Here is a 26,170-nt window from a genome sequence, read left to right as displayed (position 1 = left end):
AGGTAATGTCCTATTAGCATTTGGGTTAATACCTTATATGCAAACAGAATCGAAAACTATATCTTTTTTTTTTCGGATCAAACAAGTTTTCCAAAACAAAAATCGTTGTCTTCTCCAATTAGCTCACAAACCCAGATTTCGAAAAATTGTTAATTTTTTATTTTTTTATTTTCGCATACATATAATGACTGATTTTTCATCCCTTGTTTGCGATTATCCAATTAACACTTATTGTTTTAGGATTAAATACATTCCCAGATTCATACATGAATCCAAAATTTGAATGAACTCTTCACATAAAATATGTAAATCGATGCATATTTTCAATTTTCATTGATGTGCGAGTGTATTTACGGGACAAATTAAAGATTACCATAATGGTGGTTAATCTCATCCATGGATAAACAAACTTGAAGAACAATGATGAATAATGAAGAACATTGATGAACAATTTTTTTATTTTGATTATTTTAATTTAATGTTTTTTTTATTTAATTAAAAACTGATTTTAATAAATAAATTTTGAAAATCATAAAATAATTTTCAGAAATTCAATAATTATATTTTGGAAAATAAAAATTGAATTAAAAAAGGAAAATACTAAAAATAGTGTTTGACCAAGGTTAAAAAAAAATTAAAAATTCGACCAATGATAATTAAGTATAGTGATGGTCCAAATAAAGTGGACCATAGTAGAAACATCCAAAACAAAAAGGAAAACAAGAGCAAAGCCATAAGCTTGCAAATTATTACAAATCCGTGGATATGAAAGAGAGCAAAAAATCTGAATATTTTTGTCAGTTTACTTCAAGATATTTGCACATTTAATGGATAGTAACTCAAATATTGTAAGGTTCTGGTTTAATTGGTCAGTATCTCATTTGATTTCTTCAAAGATATTAGTATCATAACTTCTACCTTCATTCCAGGTGTCTTAGCTTGTTTAATAATATACAACATCTCTTCTTATTTCCAAATTCATGGCCTGTACATCTTCTCCAACTTTCACACTAAATCGCAACGCGAATAAACTTCATTTTCCATGGCTACCAGAGAGGAATAAACCATTGCAAACCATAATAAACCTTAACTTACCATCCTTCCCTCCTCGAAGCAATGCCATTTTTGTTAGATCTTCGTCAAGTGCACCTCCTTCTTTGTCGTCGGATGTGTTGACCAATGATGAGGATATAGAAAGAATAAAGAGGCTTCAGAATGGGTCGGACATTCGAGGGGTGGCATTGGAGGGTGAGAAGGGTCGAACAGTTGACCTTACGCCGCCTGCTGTGGAGGCCATTGCGGAGAGTTTTGGAGAGTGGTTGATATCAAAGTTAAGAGATGGTGAGGAGGAGAATGAAGGTGTGGATGTTGTTAAGGTGTCACTAGGAAGAGATCCTCGAGTTACGGGTGCGGTGTTGAGTGTGGCTGTGTTTGCTGGTCTTGCTAGAGCTGGTTGTCTGAGTTTTGATATGGGTCTTGCTACTACACCAGCTTGTTTTATGAGCACTGTTTTGCCTGATTTTTCTTATCATGGCTCTATCATGGTAAATACAATTACGTACATCTTCAATTCGGAATTTATTGTCACATTAATTAATACTCTCAAATACTTTATAACGCTTTTGTAAAAAAAAAAAAAAAAAAAAAAAACTTCATAACTAATTTAATAAATATTAATTAATAATAATATACAGAAAGTTTTAAGTCATGTTATCTATAGTTTATTGTCTATGGATAATAATATGCAAATTTATCTATGGACAATTTTTATTAATTGACAAAATATACAAATTGCTTTTGGTGATATAGCCTTAGAAAGCTAATTGGGTTTTGATTTCTAAAACATACATTTAGTAAAAAATCTTTAAAATATAACAAGCTAGCTTCAATATTCTTTTTTTGAAGTGATATTTATCAATTTTGTTGTTCATTTTTTATACTAAAAATTAAACCTCATACTTAGTTCTAGCTAGTTTCATCATAGAGATATATAATTTTGAAAGGGGTGACAATCTTATTTGAAATAATTTTAAAATAACTTGAGAGTATGATAATATTGTCTATATTTTGGGGTGATATCATTTATCTTTCATATGGTTTAACTACTATATTTCACATTTAAACATAGTTGAAAAAAATGAACCGGTTTAGAGGTAAAGAATGTATCTCCTAGTCCCACTAGTGACACTTTTAGGGGCCTTATCTGTTAACTTGGGATAAATTGACTTACCTTTTGGTACCATTTATAATCTAGAATGTCGAAGTGACTCATGCATAAATTTTAATTACATGATCATTATGCTATTTATGTTGCAGATGACAGCATCACATTTACCATACACTAGAAATGGTTTAAAATTTTTCACAAAAAGAGGAGGGCTTACGTCTCTAGAGGTGGAAGAGCTATGTGACAGAGCTGCCCGCAAGTATGCTAATAGGCAAGCCAAGGTTTCCTTGACTTTAAACAATCCTCCAATTAAAGTAAATCTCATGAGTGCTTATGCTAGCCATCTCCGAGACATTATCAAGGAGAGAATCAACCATCCTACTCATTACGACACGCCCCTTCAAGGTTTTCAGGTACGTACTTTTAACCTTTTCATTTTTCGTTAGCTAGCTATCCAACTTCCAAACATTTAATAGGCTAGAGTTAAAAATATGGTCAAATTCACTTGGGGATTTTCCCTTATTATCTCGGGTGGGCCCTTTTCCTTACCAAAAACTTACCTATAAGCTAGTTTTAAAATGAGTTAAATATGATACCCACCTTGCTATTTCAAGTGTTTGTGGATATGACAATTTATTTGGTGTTTGTGGATATATGACAATTTATATGGTTCGCACATTTGCATGGTACTGTCGATTGTAGATAATGCAAGTTCTACACATGCTACACTAGCTTAGGAATACGGACCACACAATTTGTATGATATGTTGAGCCAATTATTTGCTCCTCTAGCTAACTACAAGAGAAAAAAATTTATAACACAAAGTCTTAGATGCAGCGGTCAAACAGTGTGTCCAATTATCATGGAGGTTACTTCATTACTGTTATAAAGGTTACTCACTCAATATTATAGAGTTTATTTCTTCAATATTATAGGGATTACCTTGTTTGTATTGTAGAAACTTACTCGGTTAGTGTTTAAGGGTTACTTTATTTTCTTACAAGCAATCACATGGTTTGGCCAATCGCACGCAAACCCAGTGAATTTATAATAGACATTTATATGCTATTTTGAATTAAAACAAAAGGCAAAAAAAAAAAGTCTACTTCCATGACTATTTCACCTTTTTATCTTAATTTGAGTCAAATTTTTTACTATATGAAATAAAAAAAAGACTAAAGACTTGTTCTTTTCACATGAAACGACCTAGAATAGAGTCCCATAAAATTTTTCGATTTTATTTTCACTACTCCATAGTTGTATAGTGTTGGAAAAATACCTGTTGATTCCATAAATAAAAATAGACAAATCAAGAACTTCCCTGAAACAAATTCGATCGCCATACTCGAATCAAATACCTGTTCTCCTTCAGTTGTGCCGTGCAGTGGTTTAGAACCCACTGACTTAGAAGCGAAATACGCCACCATCGGTACAAGTATCCTAGTGACGCACGCCCCCAAGTTTTACACAACGACCTTCATAATTCGTGTACCCGAATTCGAAGGTTGGAATTGCTCAAGAACTGTTCAGATATCAATGGGGTAGGCTTGTTTTTTTTTTTTTTTTTTTTTTTTTTTTTTTTTTTTTTGTGTTTTTGGGTTCAATAATACTATGTTATTAATTATTAAAAGAAGTAGACAATACTCGTATTTTATATGTATCCCAAAAATAGGATACAAATAAACAAACCCACTCAAGCAAATTAGGTGGGCCCAGTCGGGCAATAGTCCACCCGGTCGGCCACGAGTATTCCTTGGAACGTTTAATCCCCCACGAGTGCGGATCGTCAGGCCTTGCAATTAACCGATTGCAATACCATTTCCAACAATCCCCCACTAATGCAAGCGGATTAACAACATGAAATCTGAACAGTAAATGAAAGTCTCAGTACTTAAATGCTAGTATCCGAAGATTTAAACTAACACATTAGTGCACAAGGTTTTCAACACTTCCCTAGTGAGTATCCAAAGGTTTGAACTCCTAGGCGAGGAAGGGACCTTGGGAACACATACCTTGACTTTAGAGCTCGAGCAACTCCGCGATTCTTGGCTACACTTGGGATCTTATGAGTACTTCAAAAGGATCACACCCAATCCTTCCTAAAAGAGTGCCACTCTTCGTACTCACGCAGGTGTCTCCGTGTGATCTTCATCTCACACTCTTGCAAATCCAAGAACTATTCATGCAAATATGTGCAACTCACAATACTTTGCAAATTCAAGGACTATTCATGCATCAGAGTTTCGACATTAGGAACACTTAAGTTCATCCTCTTTCAACATTAAAAAGTGCACCATCTAGCCGCAGCTCAACGAGCTTTCGGGCAAGATGTACTCAACACTTCGGTGTCTCTATCGGTCCCTGCTCAAGTAGTATATGGGCTAATAGTTCCTGATCACTTAAGACCACTATAACTTCCTACTCTTGAGCCACTGGGCCAGAGCCATTAAGAGCTACGCTCAATCCATCTCTTCAGTACCTCTTACTGCACATTCCCTACTCAAGCAGTCTTAGAGCTGACAGTCTAGGTCACTTAAGACCACCATCACTCCTCACTCTTAATTACCGGGATAGAGGTATTAAGAGTATGCTCACCTCTACATCGACGTCATTATCAGTCATATTCAAAGAATAATCTGGACAAATGACATTAAGATCCACACTCAGCCTGCTCTGAATCACCTGGTCAAAAAATCACTCCAAAGAGTTAGATTCAACATACACCAACAGTGTAAAATAACAATGAGTCAACCAAACTAGGCTCCAGACTCAATCAGATAAAAATTCAATTTAAAAGCACATCGGTGCATCCATGTAAATTGTCTCACCTGACCACCCAACCTATGCCATGGACACATTAAGAGCACTAAAACTCAAGCTGTTAATATCAAACAGTATGTCTAGCAGGACATCTCATAACCATAAAAATTAGAGGGTTACCGAACCAGATACCTCAATTGCGTAGACTCATTATCTTACATTTCGCCACTGGAATGAAACACCACATGGGATTTTTAAATACATTCCCTTTAACGATCAAGCACTTACTTGTGCTCCATCCTTTTGTAAGGAACTGCTTGATTCTTCCTACTTTTACACATTCTCACCGGAGTACCATTTCCACAAGCCCTGTCTTATTTTGTCACTACCTTCGTAGTTCCTGACAACACACACAAAGACACTTGTGAAAATAATGTAATGAACAAGAGGATCAACTTACCCCCACAATGGACAAACTTCAAGAGTTCACTTTGCAATAACTCATATTTTTGAAATTTATCATCCCTAGATTGCAATGATCTTTGCTTCCTATTGGATAGTGTGTCACACTTGCTTTGTAATTAACTCAAACAGAGTACAACCCATCAACCTGTAAAAACATACACTGGCAGGGTAATCATAATCTTTGCTGTTTACTTAATCTTTGCCCACTGCATCATTCCAACTCCAACAACAATTGGACAATGCTATCTAGACAAATTAAGTGAACGAACAAATTCCTTTTTACAAAGCTACATCATGTCAAGATTAAAATGTTAAACCAAATTATTTGCAAATCATTAGCATATTGAATCAAACATCAAAGCTAATCCACACCCAACAACTGTGGTTTTAAGATAATCAGCATATTCACCATATTAAATTCTCTACATAGTGAGAATGAGTTCAAGACATCCCTTGGTCGATTCAATGATCTTACCATATAGAATCACACCACTCATCTCATCATCTCATACTTTCATACTTGACCCCCACATGACTTGTCTAGTTCACTCACCATATTAACTGCAAAAATTAATTTAATATATGAAGGTTATACATCATACCTTGAGTTGTCTCATATGATTGCATCACTAACAAATCCCATGATCATTAGTCAATCATGCTAGGAAGCTTACACAACCTTACTGCAAAATAGACAAACTCATAACACTAGTGAGTAACAAAATTGGGTCAATACCAAACTTACATACATAGCTAATAGTTTAACATATATATCACCCACACATTTACATACTGCTCACTCATGCCATATGAAATGTACTTTACAGAATATACTTCAAAGTTACAAAACCCCCATATCAGATCACACACCTTGTGATAATAAAACATGACTCCTGTCAAAGTATCAGGGAAAGACAACTAACAACTTGGGTGAACAACACTATAATAGCATAACAACGTGAACTATAAGGCTACCCCCATATAACAAATATATATTCACAGAATAAATAATCTACAATTAAGACATACGAAATTTACTTTCTATTCTTACCTCATGTGGAGTCCATAACATTTAAACTAGTATAACTTTACTAGTCCTTGTCAAATCATACCTTTCACTTCTGCTCTAAGCATGGAGGAAAAACCGGTCACACTTAGACCTTCAACAAGAGAGGTTAATTGCTAGTCCTCTAGCAATTCTACACAATTCAAGTTCTAAGATAAGCTAAACAAACCACAAGAATTAACAACAATAATTCTAAATCCCAACAAGGAACATCACAAGCTTATCACAATGTACTCCATGCATGCTCAACAAATATTTCTTCCAAGATTAGTGAAATAATTCACATTATTATACTATTAAGAGATTGACTAATAACATCCCTGATCAACTAGGAAAAATATCAATGCCCATAATGATACATGATTAAAACAAGGCATAAATCAAACGGTAGAGGAAAGGTACTTGCAACTCATAAAACTAAGAAATAGTCAGAGAAAAAAGGATCATTCATGGAAATCTTCCTCCTAAAAAATGCTCACAAACATGAGTAAAACCAACTTACTAGTTAGTCACAAAATCTAACTCAAATCACCCCCCACATTGCTAAACAAAACATCATAAAAATTAAATTATACATACTTGGGGCACATATAATAAACATATTATATAAGGAAGAGTTAGAAATTAACACAAAATAAAATGAGAAGAAACTTCCCTGATCTTTGGTATGAGCATGATAGCCTTTAATTACATGTTATCATCGAGCCAACTGCAACCTGGCACTGAACATCATCAATCTCGCTGTTTCGAGAAAGAAAGTCGGAGGCTGGGACGCGCCTTGGTAATCACTACTCGCAGCTGCATCCTTCGACACGGGCATCATACTCTCGAAACCGGTTGATCCCAAGTTCTCTTCTTAATGAGCCACCAGTAATGAAAATTAAGAAATATATATCCTTCACTGATGCAATCTCTCGTCCAAACCTAACACGAGACATTAATAAACCCAAATCTTGCTGCCATACTGTAGGGAATAATTTCAAGCCTTTGAAATCCCACTAGCTTGAACCCCACTGTGATCATACACTAAAGTACGGTGGCGTCCAAAAGGGAAGAAGATAGAGCAAAAGAGTCGCATACAAGTTTTTAAGGAACTTGTAAACCGTTCACGAGGTGAAGGTTACACCCCTTAACGATCCAAGAGATCGTCAACTCCATAAGGTCTAGAACCAAATAAGGGTTCGGGGATGATGGTACAAATCCAACCTAAAAGAGATTGAACCTGCCCTAATAATAGGCCTCTACTTTATTCTGATCGTATTCATGTGCGCTTTTTAATTAACATACAATCATTAGGTTTAACCCTAAACCTGTTTAATCTATGTTAGTTGAATTTAATGCACAAATAAATCTATTATTGGCGATCACTTGAAATTATAATCACAATTAACCCTATTAATTATCTTATTAAGCGTGATTACAAGTACAAATTCCCTTTAAACATGCAATAAAAGGAGTGCTCAAGCAATAACAATAAATATCAAGCAACATAATAAATAATTAATATCATGAATAATAATTAATAATCATATCATAATAATAATCATAATCATAATCATCATAAATAAAATAATCATCATTAAAATAATAATAAATTATAACAATTATAATCATAATCATGTTCATGTTAATATTAAAGCATAATAAAAATAGCAAGATCCTAGGCATGATACTAACAAGATTAATAACAAACCCTAGCATGTCATTAAGCAATAAAAATCAAATCTTTAACCCTAACATGATACTAACAATCATAAATATTAGGAAGAGAATAAAAGGCATCGCAGGAATCATAATAAACATATTTGATATTATAACCTTTTCCCTAAACATGATATTAGGAATCATAATAGCAATTTAAACATGATTTCTACATCATAATATCAATAAAAACCAATAAAGTACTTACTTTGATGCCTCGTACCTCTTTCTAATAACAAAATACACACGTTAGTATCTTCAAGGAAAATAATAATCAAAACAATTAAATTAAATAATTGAAATAGAGATTTGGGACCAAACCCTCAGAAATTAAACCTTTCACGTCTAGAGCGAAGGCAACTTCGAATATGGCTAGGTGTATCTAAGTCTTGCGAATGCGGAATTTTGTATGTGAAAACAAAGTTTAGAAAAGGAAAGAGAGAGGGATGAAATAATCAAGAAAATCTTGATGAGAGTTGGTGAATTGAAATAAGAATTGATGAAATCTTGTTATCGAAAACGGAGTTTTAATACGTTATTTATAGAGAAAATCAGCCAAAAAGATAAAATTAACAAAACATAGTCTGGCGCACGCAAAACGAGGTTGGCGCCAGACAAAACAGAGCTGGCGCCAGCACCAGCACCAGCTTATTGGCGCCAGGCGCCAAACCTGGTTCCAGGCATATAATATGTCGTTGGAAAGCTCTTAATTTCTACTTTCCAACCCAATTAGAATCATATTAAAATATTTTGTAGATAAAAAGATATGGCCAAAATAGTGGAAGGGTGTTAGTTTTGGATAAAGTTTCATGTCTCATTCATATCTTTTTCGTTATAACTCGGATTTAATATTATAATATATCATTGGAAAGATAATTTAAAGATCTATCCAACCATATAAAATTTGGATAAATATTATGAGGCACGAAAATAAAATCTGAATATATTCCACTTCGTACAAAACAAGGATTCTTAAAAGGAGTAGTTTTATTCAATTTCAAACTCTTTAAAACATAATTATCAATCCTAACTCCATTAGGATTTAAAAGAACATTCTAGAATATTCTAGAAGACTATAATCAATCCTAATAGCTTTAGGAATGATAATTAATAATAGGCCCTCCTCTAGATCATTGGGCAGCATATAAAGCTCAAACCGGGCCCAGTTTGGTAAATTGGCCATAACTTCCTCAATATTCATCGAAATTGGGCTTATAATATATCGTTGGAAAGGTCTTTGCAAGCCCCATCCAACTACACTACTATTGGACCCATATCATGGACCAACCAAACTGGATTGGCTGTTTTCTTAAAATAAGTTTTCAAAAACAGAGAGAAAAGAAAAGAAATTAAAAACTTTCCGCAACACTAGACCTTTCCACACTTTCGTTTCATCCGATTATGATTCGACGTGAAAGGTACTCATTAATGAGTTTGGTTTTGGGGAGACACAAATGGGTGTCTACAGAAGCCCCCACTTTGACTGAGTTTGGAGAAACGCGAGTTTCGAAAACAAAAGTCAAAGTAGCGATAGGGACGGAGAATGATTCAGAACGTTCTGCGATCCTAAATCACTCTTGCAACGCCGATACCTGCAAAACTAGCGTTAGTTAAACAGATAAAAGAGTTAAGAAACGCGTATCTTGCATCGTTGAGCACACGTCTCTGAAAGTAACCGATTGTTTTGATGACCTCCTGCAAGCTAGAGAATGCCATCCCGCTTGAAAATCGCTACGCCTGTAACTGCTTCCAATATAGAAGACTGCTTCGCCCGAAACGATCCTCCTCCGCTATGATAATATTCCACATCCAAGGGAACACTATCGAAGATTATTTCTCTTGAAACAATCCTCATCCGCATTGATAATATTCCACATCCTAGGGAATACCATCGAAGATTATCTCTCTTGAAATAATCCTCAGTTGTTTGTGACAACTTTCCACAATCTAGGGAACGCCCCCTTGCTTTTTCGATGTTCACTCGTCTCTGAACAAAGAGCTTCTTTTTGATATGTTCACGCGTCTCTGAACAAAGAGCTTCTTTTTTATATGACTCTAATTTCCGCTGTGATAGTCTTCGAAAAGATCACTGCTTTTATCCTTAATGCTGCTATGTCAGTACGTCGACGCTTTGTTGCTTGTGAACCAGTATGTCGGTGCTTTTGCTGTGATGACAATCCTCTTTTCTTTGGGAATAGTTGCCAACACAACTCTTGTATGATGTATGGCAATCCGATTTAGGGAAAGTTGCCAAAATCCAATTTTTGGGAAAAGTTGCCAATGCTTCGTAACAATCTTTCATAAGAATTTTGCTACGATCGACAATCCACATCTTGGAATATAACTCTTGAAAGCAATCCACCTTGGAAATTTGCCAACGCTATGCGACAATCCTTTTGGGAAAATATTGCCACTATTGACGATCCGCGTCTTGGAACATTTGCAAAAAAGAGTCGACCGACAATCCACTTCGGGAAAATTTGCCACTTACTGAAATGAATGACAATCCACGTTGAGGAACTTTTGCCGATATTTATGATGAATAGAAACCTACAAAAATCCTTTGGGAAATTTTGCTATAGGGAACTGGGTGTATGACAATCCAATTTCGGAAAACTTGCCAGCGATGACAATCCGAACTTGGAAAAAATTGCCAAACAAAGAAGGAGCACGACAATCCACGCTTGGAAACTTTTCCAGAGATGACAATCCAATCTTGGAAAAATTGTCGTTGAAGAAGATGCACGACAATCCATTTTTGGAAATATTGTCAGTTGGGGATGACAATCCAATTTTTGGAAAACTTTGTCGTTTAATAAGAATGCGCGACAATCCATATTTGGAAATATTGTCTTTTAAGTTCTTGCTTTTGAACCGATTGTAATGAGCTAGTGTTTTAGGCGCTTAAGCTAAGTGAGACGATTTTTTGTCAGGTCAATCACTTACTACGATTGTAATCGAGCCGACTACTAATCATGTCAAATTGCTTATAGGGGCTAACTGGCGTACCAAGGAACCCGAAATTGCTGCATGAGGTCGAAATCACCTTTCTGAGAGGCTTCGAGCTCTGTCGTTGCTGAGATATCTCTGGCGCCAAGAATTGGAGTAGGGTCTTCCCTATTCTGCTGCACCTGTATTTATTTTAGACTATAGAACTTTGCCAATCTTTTTAATCATCTTAGGGTTGACCTAATGTTTAGCATTGCTTGACTCATTGACTTAGCACGACTCAAGGCATAAACTTGACTCGATATGACTGACTCGAGGTTGACTCGACTCAAAGTGAGATGACACTTGTGACTCATGACCCGTGTGGGCATAGTGTTGATTATGCGACTCGAAAATGCAAAAAAGCAAAATTTTCCGTCATTTTTGTGGAGGGTACCGACTTTCTCCCGAAAAAGAAAGACGCGAAAAAGAATCGAAGTTTTGAAGGTGCATGTCGAACGAGCTTAGTCAAATGTCATTCGATACTATCTCTCAAGGTGCAAGGATTAATCCATCCTAGGCTATCTCAATGGTTGACTCCATGATGAAAGTATTTGGGTAACTTAGGCACGGAGGCTAAGCACTTCATACTTCTATGTAATGACAATTATGAGTGATGAGTGATGTGACAAGGCATGCTTCATCGTTATGTTAAGATTTCGTGACAAAGGGTTCCTAAGGGAAATATATTTGGTCATGTATGCGTGATGTGTGTGATAGTGACACTAAAGTTAGGCCGCAAGAGCTAAGTGTGTGAAAAAATATATTATTGAAAAGAGTCAAATGGTGGTGACTCTTAGGCTAGGTAAGCTAATGATGTAGGGATCAAGCCCCCAAGTCTAGCTCTAAGTGAATAGGGATGAGCATTGGAGATCCCTTGATATGATCATGGTGTAAGTGTGTGAATGTGAATATGAATGCATGTTTATTACGGCCGCACCTCGATGTGAGGTTGCCTACGTATCCGTTAGGAATCAGGCCGAACGTAGCTCTAGTCGAACCTCGCACAAGTGTGTATACCTCAAAAAAGGTCTTTTTAAGGGTTGTAACGTGGTTAGGCTAAAGGTTTGAAGAAGAAGGGGATAAAGGCTCAAGACCCTAGATAAGCCCCTAAGGTGTGCAACCTTGCTTTTGAATATTTGTATTTTTATGCTTGAGGTTTTCTACTCTTTTTTTTTAGCTCTCTTTCATCTTTTGCTTTAGCATCTATTTTATTTTAATAAGTGTGGGCAATCCCGATCATGCGGTCTATCACTCACTTGGCATTCATGTTTCTCAGGCACGGTACCGAGCACTCGATAAGAGACGCAATCTGAGACGTGTTCTTATCGAAGATATTTTCACATCAAAGACATTGGAACACTTACCCTTTTGTACACTTTTATTTATTTTTTTCTATTTTTTCTATCTTTTGAATTACTCAAGCCTTCTTAAAATTGCATAAGTTACACACCATCCCATCCCAAGGTTAGGTAGATGTAGGTTGAAAAAAGAAAGGTCTATCGTTAGACGAAGCTCAAAGTGGTTTATGAAGAAAGGATTGTATAATTGAAGGGCGAAAGGAGATATGATGTGGCTACAAGGGGTGCCTCAAATCATTAGTATACCTTGTGCTTAATTCGACACTGTTTTTTTTTTTAAATGCAATGTAATGAAATGATCATATATAAGAGAATAAATGCTCATTTTTATTAAAAGGAAATATATAATGATCCTACAAAATAAATCTAAGGAGAAAAAAAAGTGCCTATGCTAGACTTATTGGGGAAAGGAAAAAATGAAAAAGAAATAGAAAAAGAGGTCATGAAATCTTGTCGTTGCAGCTCGCCTCTTGTCTTGTTTTGTTCGCTTCATCATCACTCAGTTTTCTCGCTAGCTAGAGGCAATGGGATCTTATTTTCCTCTATGAGATCTTGAATGAGGTTTTGAAACCTATAGCATTCATCAGTAGTATGACCGCACCCTCGATGGTACTTGCAATAGGAGTTTGGATTCCATCTCGAAGATCGATTTTCTGGTGTTGGATCCTCGGTAGGGCCAATAGGTTTGATTAATCCTCAATCATAGAGACGATCGAAAGCAGCATCGTAGGTCATTCCAATGGGTGTGAACTCTCGCCTGGGTTTCCTTTTAGATCCTTGATTGTCCATGGCTAAGACACCATTATGGTCAAAGGTACTAACATTATTACTAGAGTGGGCGTTTTCGGAAGAAGAAGGATTGTCGTTCTTCTTTCCTTTCCAGCCACCGTGGTTACTATTGTTAGTATCTTTTTGCTTTGCGAGGTCATCTTCGATTTCAATTCCGATGTCATAAACGGCCTTGAAAGTATTCAAGTTGTGTTGATATTTTAAGTGCTTTGAATACTTTTCTTGGAGATTCTTGATAAACATCCTCACAGACTCCTTTTCGGTGGGGACCTCAATCATCTTGGCGGAAGTTTCCCTCCATTTATTAAAGAAAGAAGTAAAGCCTTCATTCTCTTTTTGTCTTAGCATCTCAAGTTGTCTATGGTCGGTTTCAACTTGGATATTGCACTTGTACCTATCAACGAAAGCGTTCACTATTGATTCCCAGGTAGAGGTTTTCTCCTTGTCAAGGGAGAAGAACCATTGTTGGCAAACGGTTTCAAGAGATAGTGGGAACAGAGAGGGGAAAACCTTCTTATCGATACCCTTAATGCTCATTATAGTTTCAAAAGCTCTTAGATGGAAGTAAGGGTTATCTGTTGCCTTAAATTTAGGGATGTCAGTGGCGTTGAACTTATGCGGAAGAAGTTCCTTGTCCAGCGAGACCCCTTGTGAACTCATGCCCTGAAATTTATAGTCACTAGATAGTTTGCTTAGACTCTCTTGCATGAGATCCATATGTTGTTGCTTCACGGGATCATCGACCTTAAGTGTGAGGAGCTTCAGTGTTTCAGTCATGGTAACCAATTGGTTCCTAAGCTCATTGACTTCTTCTTGAGTTGCCATTATATTTTTAGCCTTCCGCTTTTGACGAATCGGTTTATCAAAAAGCTAGACCTGAATAAAGAGGTTGTCCTTGATTAATCGCCCTTCTCTCCTCGACCAAGTACTGTGGAAAAGGAAATTGGGGATATTTATTGTTAATTATTTGACTCAAACTTTATTCAACATGCAATGGATGGAGGAAGTGAAGAAAAATTGGAATAGAATGTGAAAGAAGATTTAGATGGAGGGATATGAAGAATTAGGAATAGAATGTACCCCCCAACTCAAATGACGGAAAAGACCGACTCATGCATGAACCTAAGACATGGCCATGGTGATGTATACTCAAAGTGTGTGATAAGACTAGGGAGTGTAGGTGACATGTTAAGACTCGTGTCATGACCATGTGGCTAGACTATGTAACTAGACTCAAGCAAAGACTAAGTTAAGACTTCACGTATATGTATTAAACTGGACAGACTGTGGTATTTTAGTCATAACTTTTAATCTGCGACTCTGATTGGGATGAAACCAACGCCAAATTAAAGAAAAAACTCGGGGATACAGATCCATAAGTCGTACGACTCGTAGTTCTTTCTAGAACTCCATATATGACCAAAACAAGTTGACATTTGTGCAGTACACGGGAATAAAAATCCTGGTTGACTTAAAGGAACTATGACTCGATTTTATGTTTATTTATTAGCTCAAATTAATTAATTAATTAATTAAACAAAGTCCTTTAGTCATTAATCAGTTTATTTAGTCTTAACACAGGTCAAACAAACGTTTAGGAAAAATCACATAGAGTATGCACAACAAATAATGCACAATTAGTCAGGTAGGCACAATATGATGCAATGAGTTGGCAACCTAACCATAGCTCTAGTTCTCTAAAGTTCGGAATATGGTTTAGTCAATAGAGGGTCCATGGTTAATTGTCCGGATGCACCGCGCGGAAGCCTAACTGTGAAAGGTTGGCGCGAGTGGATGGGACACCGCGAGTTTTAGAAAAACTCGCTTCCATGGTTTGGTGAATTCAACATCTCGGATGTACCCTTTGTTGCACGGAGCGTTCAATCGGGTAGATGGAGCATGAATTCTTAGAGGGTTATGTCCATATGTAGAACACATATGGGTTTCAGAAAAGTGAGAAAAAATTGAATCCGGAAGTAGGAACGAGCAAACAATACGAAAAACCGGTCGAAATTAGAACGCATATTTCTGGCTCGGTATTGGGGGATATTCGCGCCAGCAAACAGAGACTGGCGCCAGCTTTTATCTGTAGCGCCTGGCGCCAATACTGGCGTCTGGCGCTACGACTAAAATGCTGGCGCCAAGCTCTGGCTCCTGACGCTATTTCCCACATGCCTCACCAGCTTTCTGTGCTCGATAAAATTTTCCAGTTTCGCGCGGTGTTATTTCGGTCCTAGTTGTAAAAGATATTTCTCAAATTTCCTACGTGTAAAATCCTATGTTTTTAACTCATTACGGATGGTCTTTCCAATGAGATTTTTTTTATGCATATGACAATAATGTTAATCAAAATTACGCACATGAAATACTTAGAACTTTTCGAGTCTCATCCACTCATTCTAAATCATTGCCGAAATAAATTCAGGAATTAAAATAGAAATCCTCCCCAGTGGAGTCGCCAAAAAGTGTAGGGAATAATTTCAAGCCTTTGAAATCCCACTAGCTTGAACCCCACTGTGATCATACACTAAAGTACGGTGGCGTCCAAAAGGGAAGAAGATAGAGCAAAAGAGTCGCATACAAGTTTTTAAGGAACTTGTAAACCGTTCACGAGGTGAAGGTTACACCCCTTAACGATCCAAGAGATCGTCAACTCCATAAGGTCTAGAACCAAATAAGGGTTCGGGGATGATGGTACAAATCCAACCTAAAAGAGATTGAACCTGCCCTAATAATAGGCCTCTACTTTATTCTGATCGTATTCATGTGCGCTTTTTAATTAACATACAATCATTAGGTTTAACCCTAAACCTGTTTAATCTATGTTAGTTGAATTTAATGCACAAATAAATCTATTATTGGCGATCACTTGAAATTATAATCACAATTAACCCTATTAATTATCTTATTAAGCGTGATTACAAGTACAAATTCCCTTTAAACATGCAATAAAAGGAGTGCTCAAGCAATAACAATAAATATCAAGCAACATAATAAATAATTAATATCATGAATAATAATTAATAATCATATCATAATAATAATCATAATCATAATCATCATAAATAAAATAATCATCATTAAAATAATAATAAATTATAACAATTATAATCATAATCATGTTCATGTTAATATTAAAGCATAATAAAAATAGCAAGATCCTAGGCATGATACTAACAAGATTAATAACAAACCCTAGCATGTCACTAAGCAATAAAAATCAAATCTTTAACCCTAACATGATACTAACAATCATAAATATTAGGAAGAGAATAAAAGGCATCGCAGGAATCATAATAAACATATTTGATATTATAACCTTTTCCCTAAACATGATATTAGGAATCATAATAGCAATTTAAACATGATTTCTACATCATAATATCAATAAAAACCAATAAAGTACTTACTTTGATGCCTCGTACCTCTTTCTAATAACAAAATACACACGTTAGTATCTTCAAGGAAAATAATAATCAAAACAATTAAATTAAATAATTGAAATAGAGATTTGGGACCAAACCCTCAGAAATTAAACCTTTCACGTCTAGAGCGAAGGCAACTTCGAATATGGCTAGGTGTATCTAAGTCTTGCGAATGCGGAATTTTGTATGTGAAAACAAAGTTTAGAAAAGGAAAGAGAGAGGGATGAAATAATCAAGAAAATCTTGATGAGAGTTGGTGAATTGAAATAAGAATTGATGAAATCTTGTTATCGAAAACGGAGTTTTAATACGTTATTTATAGAGAAAATCAGCCAAAAAGATAAAATTAACAAAACATAGTCTGGCGCACGCAAAACGAGGTTGGCGCCAGACAAAACAGAGCTGGCGCCAGCACCAGCACCAGCTTATTGGCGCCAGGCGCCAAACCTGGTTCCAGGCATATAATATGTCGTTGGAAAGCTCTTAATTTCTACTTTCCAACCCAATTAGAATCATATTAAAATATTTTGTAGATAAAAAGATATGGCCAAAATAGTGGAAGGGTGTTAGTTTTGGATAAAGTTTCATGTCTCATTCATATCTTTTTCGTTATAACTCGGATTTAATATTATAATATATCATTGGAAAGATAATTTAAAGATCTATCCAACCATATAAAATTTGGATAAATATTATGAGGCACGAAAATAAAATCTGAATATATTCCACTTCGTACAAAACAAGGATTCTTAAAAGGAGTAGTTTATTCAATTTCAAACTCTTTAAAACATAATTATCAATCCTAACTCCATTAGGATTTAAAAGAACATTCTAGAATATTCTAGAAGACTATAATCAATCCTAATAGCTTTAGGAATGATAATTAATAATAGGCCCTCCTCTAGATCATTGGGCCGCATATAAAGCTCAAACCGGGCCCAGTTTGGTAAATTGGCCATAACTTCCTCAATATTCATCGAAATTGGGCTTATAATATATCGTTGGAAAGGTCTTTGCAAGCCCCATCCAACTACACTACTATTGGACCCATATCATGGACCAACCAAACTGGATTGGCTGTTTTCTTAAAATAAGTTTTCAAAAACAGAGAGAAAAGAAAAGAAATTAAAAACTTTCCGCAACACTAGACCTTTCCACACTTTCGTTTCATCCGATTATGATTCGACGTGAAAGGTATTCATCACTGATTTTGGTTTTGGGGAGACACAAATGGGTGTCTACACATACCGGCATGCCCAATCCACTATATTTGTTAGGATTTATCTTCGTTGACTCAAATCAACTACTCGTAACCATTATAGTGGGTTTTGTTCCTTGAAAATTAATTCTGTCAATTATTACCCATTAAAATTCCACTTTCTAGGAATTAAATAATGAAGCCACTTCATTATAATTTGATATTAAAGGATTTAACTTTCTTAATTCCGCGTCGAACAATCACCAGATCAAAATCTTTGAGAGCACAAAACCCAAAGCAACTCGATCGCAATCGCAAGAACTCCTAATTTAAAACTAATTGTATAAGATTATAAATGGACTTCCTTTATTAAATTCAATCCCTATCCTTGGGATACATAATTCATATTCTGCCGACTAAATTAATGGTCTCATAATTAAGGTTCTTGAATATCATCAAATCCGCTTGCTCCAAATTTCTCATGGGATCTCCAAATTCAAGAAATCAACAATGTAATATGATTATTTCGCTTTTAAATTATTGGAAAAATACCTGTTGATTCCATAAATAAAAATAGACAAATCAAGAACTTCCCTGAAACAAATTCGATCGTCATACTCGAAACAAATACCTGTTTTCCTTCAGTTGTGCCGTGCAGTGGTTTAGAACCCACTGACTTAGAAGCGAAATACGCCATCACCGGTACAAGTATCCTAGTGACGCACGCCCCCCAAGTTTTACACAACGACCTTCATAATTCGTGTACCCGAATTCGAAGGTCGGAATTGCTCAAGAACGGTTCAGATATCAAAGGGGTAGGCTTGCGCTTTTTTTTTTTTTTTTTTTTTTTTTTTTTTTTTTTTTGGGTTCAATAATACTATGTTATTAATTATTCGAGAAAATTGTGAAAAATGACTTTTTAAGTGGTCGACTTTTTGAAAAAGGACCTTTTAAGTTAAAACTTGTGAAAAAAGACCTTTTAAGTTGCATTTTGTTTGTATGGGGTACTTGGGTGACCTTCCGTGGTGGTCAATGCTGGGAGCTACGACGTTGACTATCACGTGTTAGTCACGTGATTTTTTTTAAAACAACAAAATCCCAAATTTCCCTCCTTTCCCGACCTAACTCTTTCATTGATTAGGTCGGGAAAGGAGGGAAATTTGGGTTTTTTTTTAAAAAAAAAAAGTCACGTGACTAACACGTGATAGTCAACGTCGGAGCTCCGGCATTAACCACCACGTAAGGTCGCAGGCTTTCCCAAGTACCCCCTATAAACAAAATACAACTTAAAAGGTCCTTTTTCACAAGTTTTCACTGAAAAGGTCCTTTTTCAAAAAGTCGACCACTTAAAAGATCATTTTTCACAATTTTCTCTAATTATTAAAAGAAGTAGACAATACTCGTATTTTATATGTATCCCAAAAATAGGATACAAATAAACAAACCCACTCAAGCAAATTAGGTGGGCCCAGTCAGGCAATGGCCCACCCAGTCGGCCACGAGTATTCCTTGGAACGTTTAATCCCCCATGAGTGCGGATCGTCAGGCCTTGCAATTAACAGACTGCATTACCATTTCCAACATATAGAAGTAAAATAATCAAATTTTGAACAGTATATAAACATACTACAGTACATTACAGCATACTTGTATTTTCATAAACGAAAATTATGAATTAAGAGGATAAATATCCAAAATCAATAACCATAAGTATTTATACTTACATGAAAACACTTGAATATATTGCAGATCATTGTAAATGCTGGAAATGGTTCAGGAGGATTTTTTACATATGATGTGCTAGACAAACTTGGAGCAGACACATTTGGATCACTACATCTTAACCCTGATGGTATGTTCCCTAACCACATTCCTAACCCTGAGGATAAAACAGCCATGGCCTTCACAAGAGCTGCAGTCCTGAAAAACTCGGCTGACATCGGAATTGTCTTCGACACTGATGTTGATCGTAGTGGTTTGGTTGACAACAAAGGAAACCCTATCAATGGTGACAAGTTGATAGCACTAATATCTGCTATTGTGCTTAAAGAGCATCCTGAAACAACCATTGTGACTGATGCTCGGACTAGCATTGGGCTGTCGAGGTTCATCACTAATTGTGGGGGAAAGCATTGTTTATATAGAGTTGGGTATAGGAATGTTATTGATAAGGGTGTTCAGTTGAATAAAGACGGCATTGAGACTCATCTAATGATGGAGACTTCCGGGCATGGTGCTCTTAAGGAGAATTACTTTCTCGACGATGGTAATTATTGACTGATGTACTGCTTAATGACTTGAGCATTATTTGTTAGTCATTGTTTTGCATGATAACTAACATTGTTATTGTATGCTAGGTGCTTATATGGTTGTCAAGATCATTATTGAAATGGTTCGTATGAGGCTTTCGGGATCAAGTGAAGGAATAGGAAGCCTCATCAAAGACCTTGAAGATCCTGTAGATTCTGTGGAGCTAAGGATGGATGTTCTTTCAGAGCCAAGATATGCTAAGGCAAAGGCAGTCGAAGTCATTGAAACTTTTCGAAAATATGCGGAGGTATGAAGTAACAAATTAAAAAATCATGCTTAACTTGTTAAGTTGCTGTTAGTGATGATTTTAATCAATACTAATTGTTGTTTAATATATGAATATGCAATCAGGATGATAAAATAGAGGGTTGGGTGCTTGATTCATGTGGAGATTGTTGGGTAGGCGAAGGTTGCCTTGTAGACTTGAACGAAAATCCAACAGCTATTGATGCTCATATGTACAGGTATATCTAGCATGTACTCATATAAGACTAAATTTGGAATTTGTGCAGTGCGTATGATTCTCAATTTGTATAAAGTCGTTTCCCTTAGGAGTAGGGACTTTCTTTCCTACTTCTTCATTTCTCTTAGGATCGCAACATAAAATCCTTTTTAATTTTTTTCTATCTTCCCAATCATAGTAGTAATTTAAAAACATGAAAAAGTAAGAGTTAGTGGAAAGTGAGTTCCTCTTTTGACTATTTGAGTATAGAAGCTAAAATTATATACTACCTCCGGTCCAAATTTTTCGCAACTTTGGGGTATTATTTGTGAGATATAAAATATTCCAAAGTTGTGGTAGTAGATACATTGCTATTACAAAGAGTGCCTTATATTCCAAAGTTGTGGTAGTAGATACATTGCTATTACAAAGAGTGCCTTATTTGGCAGTTGCGAATAATTTATTACAAACCTTTATGTTGTGAACTTTTGTAAAACAACTGACAAAATAAACATTGCAGGGTGAAGGTATTGGATAAGGAGGAAAATGAACAAGGTTGGGTGCACTTGAGGCAGAGTGTTCATAATCCAAATATTGCAGTGAACATGCAATCGTCTATTCCTGGAGGTTGCCGATCCATGACTAAGATCTTTATGGATAAGTATGAAACCTTACTTAGCTTGACCAACATTTTCACTTCTCCTTGCCTCATTGTAAGCTATTTACTAATTTCGCTTATATTTTTCTTTCAGGTTTCTTGTTGACAGCGGATTAGATAAAAATGTCGATTTATCTCAAATTGAGTCTTATATAAGCAGATAAAACCTTATGCAAAAGAAACATTAGTTAGAAGCCTAAGCTATGGCTGGTGTATATAGAATTCACCCTATGTCATTGTATTTGTACATAAAAACCTAATTAAGATGTAGTATTGACACAAGGAATAACGTAAACGTTATCTTTAAAAAAGTTTGAATTAACATGATTATGAATAGTGTTTGGACAATCATGTCCTCTAAAAAGTTTATTTATTTATATACCCTTATTAAAAATAGTGTACTTATATTATATACCTCTAAAAATATTTGTTTATATAATTTTTTTTCATTAATCCTACCACAACTAAAGTTATAATATAAGCCTATAAGGCTAAATTAAAAGAGTTTTCCTGACATGACTAGTTGTATATGGCGCATCGCAATGTTAGCTACCCTAATATAAACTCCCGTATATATATTTATAATAAGGGGTTAAAAAATATAATTCCTAAGGAACCGTTCTTTGTAAAAGCCCTAATCTCAATTTTTAAAACACTTGTGCTCTTTCTCTCTCCTCCTTCTCTCTCATAGACTACTCAGAGAAATAATGGGTGATGAGCATGTGAAAAAGTGTTTGTAAGTGTTCGTTAAAGAAGAAGGTATTATTAGTGCACAGTGCGAAGAAAAACAAATCAGTCTTAATTTATGTTTCCTCCTATAGTGAATTCCAGATATTGGATGTAGATAGTGGTAAATTGTCTAAAACTCCTTTTACTCTCGTAGGGGATGCTGGAATCAGCACAATTTTATCGACAGGTTTAATAATCTACACCCTCGGCAAGCCCCAAATTGGAAGTCTAAACCCATATTACTCTTTTTATTTTTCCATTGTAAAGGAGTAAATGATATAGTTGAATTTCACGAGGGCATGTCTTATTTCGATTTATCCAACCCTCAAATGGATTGGAAAAAAGGTCCTCTTTTCATAGAGGATAAGAATTTCCCAAATTGCGCCGCTCTTTGCAGCAAGCTCTATGTCTTTAGAAGTGCAAAATGGGCTTGCTTCGGCAAGGTTTTTGATCTCATGAATAACACATGGGATCCCTTGCCAAAGCCAATTCCTTTTTCTGGGAGAAATTTTAAAGTTTCTTCTCCGCTTGTGTCTGATCCTTTGCACGATCATATCCTTGTTCATGTGGACCTCTTCCTCCCATTTGCTTCTTCAATCTATTCCTACTACCCTGCTGATGCTACCTGGGAATGCCTCATTGAGAATTTCGATAGAGTGTGGGTCAGTCCCATTGTTTTTTATTTATGATACTCATGCTCACACTGCTGCTGCTCTCAGCTCAAGGAACAACTAGCTAAGGATTTGTTTGCTCTCTTTCTCTCAAGTGTTCTGGATTCACCTAAATAGTTCTTGAATCTTCTATAAGTTGTTACGAGCTACTATCCAGCTCAGCATTCTGTTACAACAGAATCTACTATCCAACTCAGCATTCTGTTACAACAGAATGCCAAGTCAGTTACAACATAATTTTGTTGTATTATAGCTAATTTTATTCTCTGTATTAATTTTGTATACTTAGCTGTAAATAGTCTTAGAGCTGTAATTCTTCATTACAATTTCAATAATAAAAAAGATTCTTTCCCAAACTTGTCTCTCCACAATTCCTCTAAAACTTCTCTCTAGAATTCTGTTAGAAAGCTAATAAGTTGAAGAAATTTTGCTGAAATTGCATAATTTAACATGGTATCAGAGCACTACTAGCTCGATCTTGATTACATTCAAGCTTCCGCAATCTTCTTTGGTTGACTTTCAATCAAAATCCTGATTAAATTGATTTGTGAGGTATTTTCCAGATTTTGTTTTGCCGAAATTGTTCTGCAAATTGCTGATTGTTCTTGTTCAATCCAATATCTGAGTTTGATTACAACATTTCTTCTTCATGATATATCCAATTTATATAGTGTTTTACCCCCGTCCCGCGGTCGTAATTAGTAGTGTTTTTGGCTCCTTAGAGCAACTTTTATTGCTAATTTGTGTTTTCTAGTGTTTTCGTAGTTTTAGTTGTATTTTACAGGAAATTGCACTTTTGGAGCATTTTCCCGGGTTTTTATGGATCAACTACGGAAGCTAGAAAAACACGGCCACTCTTGAAGCCCAGGATCGGTGAGAGCCGATGATTAAGGGCTCGGTATGAGATACCGAGGCTATTTGATCGATTACTCAAGACCCGATGAGGAAACTTAGATTAGGCCGAGGAATTGGGCCCAATCGAAATCCAAGCCTCGAAGAAGAAGACCGGGCCCGATCGGGCAAGCATACGCCCGATCGGGCGGCTACGCGCATAAAGACCCTCAAGGAAGAGGCGCGCCCGATCGGGTGAGCGTAAGCTCGATCGGGCGCGGCACACCAGCAGCGGGCAAGGCAAAAAAGGCGGGCCCGATCGGGCGGCCCTTCGCCCGATCGGGCGCGTATTTTTCTCAGAGCTGATTAGATTAGTTTTAATTTTTGTTTTGAGGAATGTTTTAGTACGAATTATGTACGTAATTTTGGATTTCCTTCTTCTTTAGATTTTCTCTCTCTACTTAGGATTTTTCTCTCTCTTAAATTCTCTCTCAACTTTTGTTCTTAATTACTTTCATTAATCCAGATTTCTTTTGGTAACAATTTCTTCTCTTTCAATTTCAGCTATTTTATTTACTTCTTTGATTATGTTCTGTTTTATTTATTTGATTAGTTTAGTTATGATGATGCTTGAGTAGTTTTATTTCTAGGGTTATGTGGATCTAATAAATGATATGAAGGGGTAATTTTGTGATTGTTAGTTATTAATGCTTGGTTAATTTCCTATTGATTGAATTAATGCTATGCAATTAGGTTTGACCAGATTTAATTGTATGAGTTTAGTAATATTAATTCGAGATTTGACAGATGAGAATTGATGTTTAGGCTTAGTTTCAATAGGCGGATTACTTTATAAATGGTTAAGTCGAGATTCGACAGATGAGATTTAATATCGGTAAATTAACTCTGTGATTATAATACGTAGCGAAAGCCCTTTATAATCTGATTTTTCAATGCTTGATGATTGCTTATTATGATTTGCCCTAGAATATTGTTTATTAGTGAACCTATGCCCTAGGTCTTTCAATAATTAATTTCTCCCTATTTTATTTCTTCCGACCTTATTCTTCGTAGTATAGAATTTATTCCCAAAAATATTGGTTACTTAGATAATTTAGATTATAATAATTAATTAGGAGTAGAAAGACTTGTTTCCCTGTGGAGTTCGACCCTACTTCCCTATCTACTTTAGTTAGAGGACTTAGGTAATTACTTTTGATTAGGGGATACGACTTTACCCTGTCAAAATTTGGCGCCGTTGCCGGGGAAACGGTTTTATTTTTATTTTCTGATTATTTTTTGTAGTCTAGATTATCCCCTTTTGTCTCAGAGAACGTTAGTTCTTTGAGGCAATTCTCATATTTGTTTTTTAGTTCCTTGTTTATGCCCAGGTGTTCCAGATCAGGTTACATCCCATTCGATCCTGAGATCGAGCGCTCTTTTCATAGGCAAAGGAAGATCTATAGACAAATTCTGGCGGGTTCCGAGGAGGACAACAGTTAAAGAGATCCTCCCTCTGATTCTAGTGACACAGATATTCCTTCAGATTCAGAATCAGAGATGACGGACCAGAAGAAACTCAGTGACTACTTGCAGCCGAAGCTCACAGATTTCCTGCACCTTACTCCCACTCCAGCACTAGATGGAGTTCAGTTCGAAATCAAGCCCCAATTTATCACTATGATAGAGAGGAAGCAATTCAGTGGAGCTAAGGGTGAAGATCCTAATCTTTACATCGCAGATTTCTGCCAATATTTTAACACCATTAAACAAGTCGGGGTCACGCAAGACCAAATTAGGGAGATTCTTTTTCCTTTTTCATTATGTGGCAAAGCTAAATTATGGTTTAATGGTTTGAATAGAACTGCACTTGGTATTACTGACTGGGAAACTCTTGCTTTGAATTTTTATAATAAATACTATCCTGCAGAGAGAACAGCGGTACTAAGGAGTGCTATTCAGAACTTCGCTCAAGAGGCCGACGAAACTCTATATGAGGCTTGGGAGAGGTTCAAGGATCTACAGAGAAAGTGCCCCCACCACAATCTAGCGCAATGACAATTGATCCAAGCATTCTACAATGGACTTGGAAATTCTTCTAGAGTGCTAGATTCTGCAGCTAGTGGGAGGTTCATGAATTTAAATGTGGACGATGCAGGACAGGTTATCGAAGACATGGCAATACACAATTCCCAATACGGGAATCCGAGAGGGTTTGCAAATAAAGGAAAACATAATGTCGATTCCGTATTCTTTTTGCAAGCTCAATTAACGTCTATTTGTCAAAAATTAGATAATCTTACTGTTGCTCCTAACTCTGTAGCTAATGTTTCTACTGTTGTTAACAATGAAGCTTTTTGTGAAAATTGTGGAATTGTAGGGCATTGAGAGCAAGATTGTAGGAGCTCTATGGAACAAGTTAATGCCTTTCAAACCTATAGGCAGAATGACCCATATTCCAATTCCTACAATGCCGGTTATAAGAACCATCCATATCTTTCATACCGGAGCACCAATGTAAAAAATCCTCCACCTCCACAACAACCACAACAGCAAACCCCACCACAGCAAAAATATTATCATCCTAATTCCGGCCAGAAAAGCCAAG

The 26,170-nt window shown here is 36.0% G+C and overlaps 1 protein-coding gene and 1 non-coding gene across 2 annotated transcripts; one reads left to right on the top strand and one right to left on the bottom strand.

The window, feature by feature from the left end:
* Window positions 1-874: 874 nt before the first annotated feature.
* Window positions 875-21,653, top strand: LOC145556669 (uncharacterized). Its single transcript, XM_081618327.1, has 7 exons — window positions 875-1,544; window positions 2,317-2,580; window positions 19,671-20,187; window positions 20,279-20,478; window positions 20,583-20,695; window positions 21,194-21,334; window positions 21,426-21,653. The coding sequence occupies exons 1-7, from the start codon at window positions 981-983 to the stop codon at window positions 21,493-21,495; spliced, it is 1,869 nt and encodes a 622-aa protein (XP_081474453.1). The 5' UTR covers window positions 875-980; the 3' UTR covers window positions 21,496-21,653.
* Window positions 21,654-25,503: 3,850 nt separating this feature from the next.
* Window positions 25,504-25,610, bottom strand: LOC145566475 (small nucleolar RNA R71). Its single transcript, XR_014095429.1, has one exon. It is a non-coding gene; the product is annotated as a small nucleolar RNA R71 (small nucleolar RNA).
* Between the last annotated feature and the right edge of the window lie 560 nt (window positions 25,611-26,170).

The sequence above is a fragment of the Chenopodium album genome, chromosome 1 (genome assembly GCF_948465745.1).
Source record: "Chenopodium album chromosome 1, dcCheAlbu1.1, whole genome shotgun sequence".
In the NCBI taxonomy this organism is placed as follows: domain Eukaryota; kingdom Viridiplantae; phylum Streptophyta; class Magnoliopsida; order Caryophyllales; family Amaranthaceae; genus Chenopodium; species Chenopodium album.
Note: the sequence above shows the minus strand (reverse complement) of the source record. Positions and strands in the feature narration are given on the sequence as shown.

What these genes read in the sequence shown, in the direction of transcription:
- LOC145556669 (XM_081618327.1), top strand. Translation starts at nt 981, where the DNA reads ATGGCCTGTACATCTTCTCCAACTTTCACACTAAATCGCAACGCGAAT. An exon ending in CTTTTCGAAAATATGCGGAG is followed by an intron (nt 20,479 to 20,582) that starts GTATGAAGTAAC and finishes ATATGCAATCAG; the next exon opens with GATGATAAAATAGAGGGTTG. An exon ending in ACTAAGATCTTTATGGATAA is followed by an intron (nt 21,335 to 21,425) that starts GTATGAAACCTT and finishes TTTTTCTTTCAG; the next exon opens with GTTTCTTGTTGACAGCGGAT.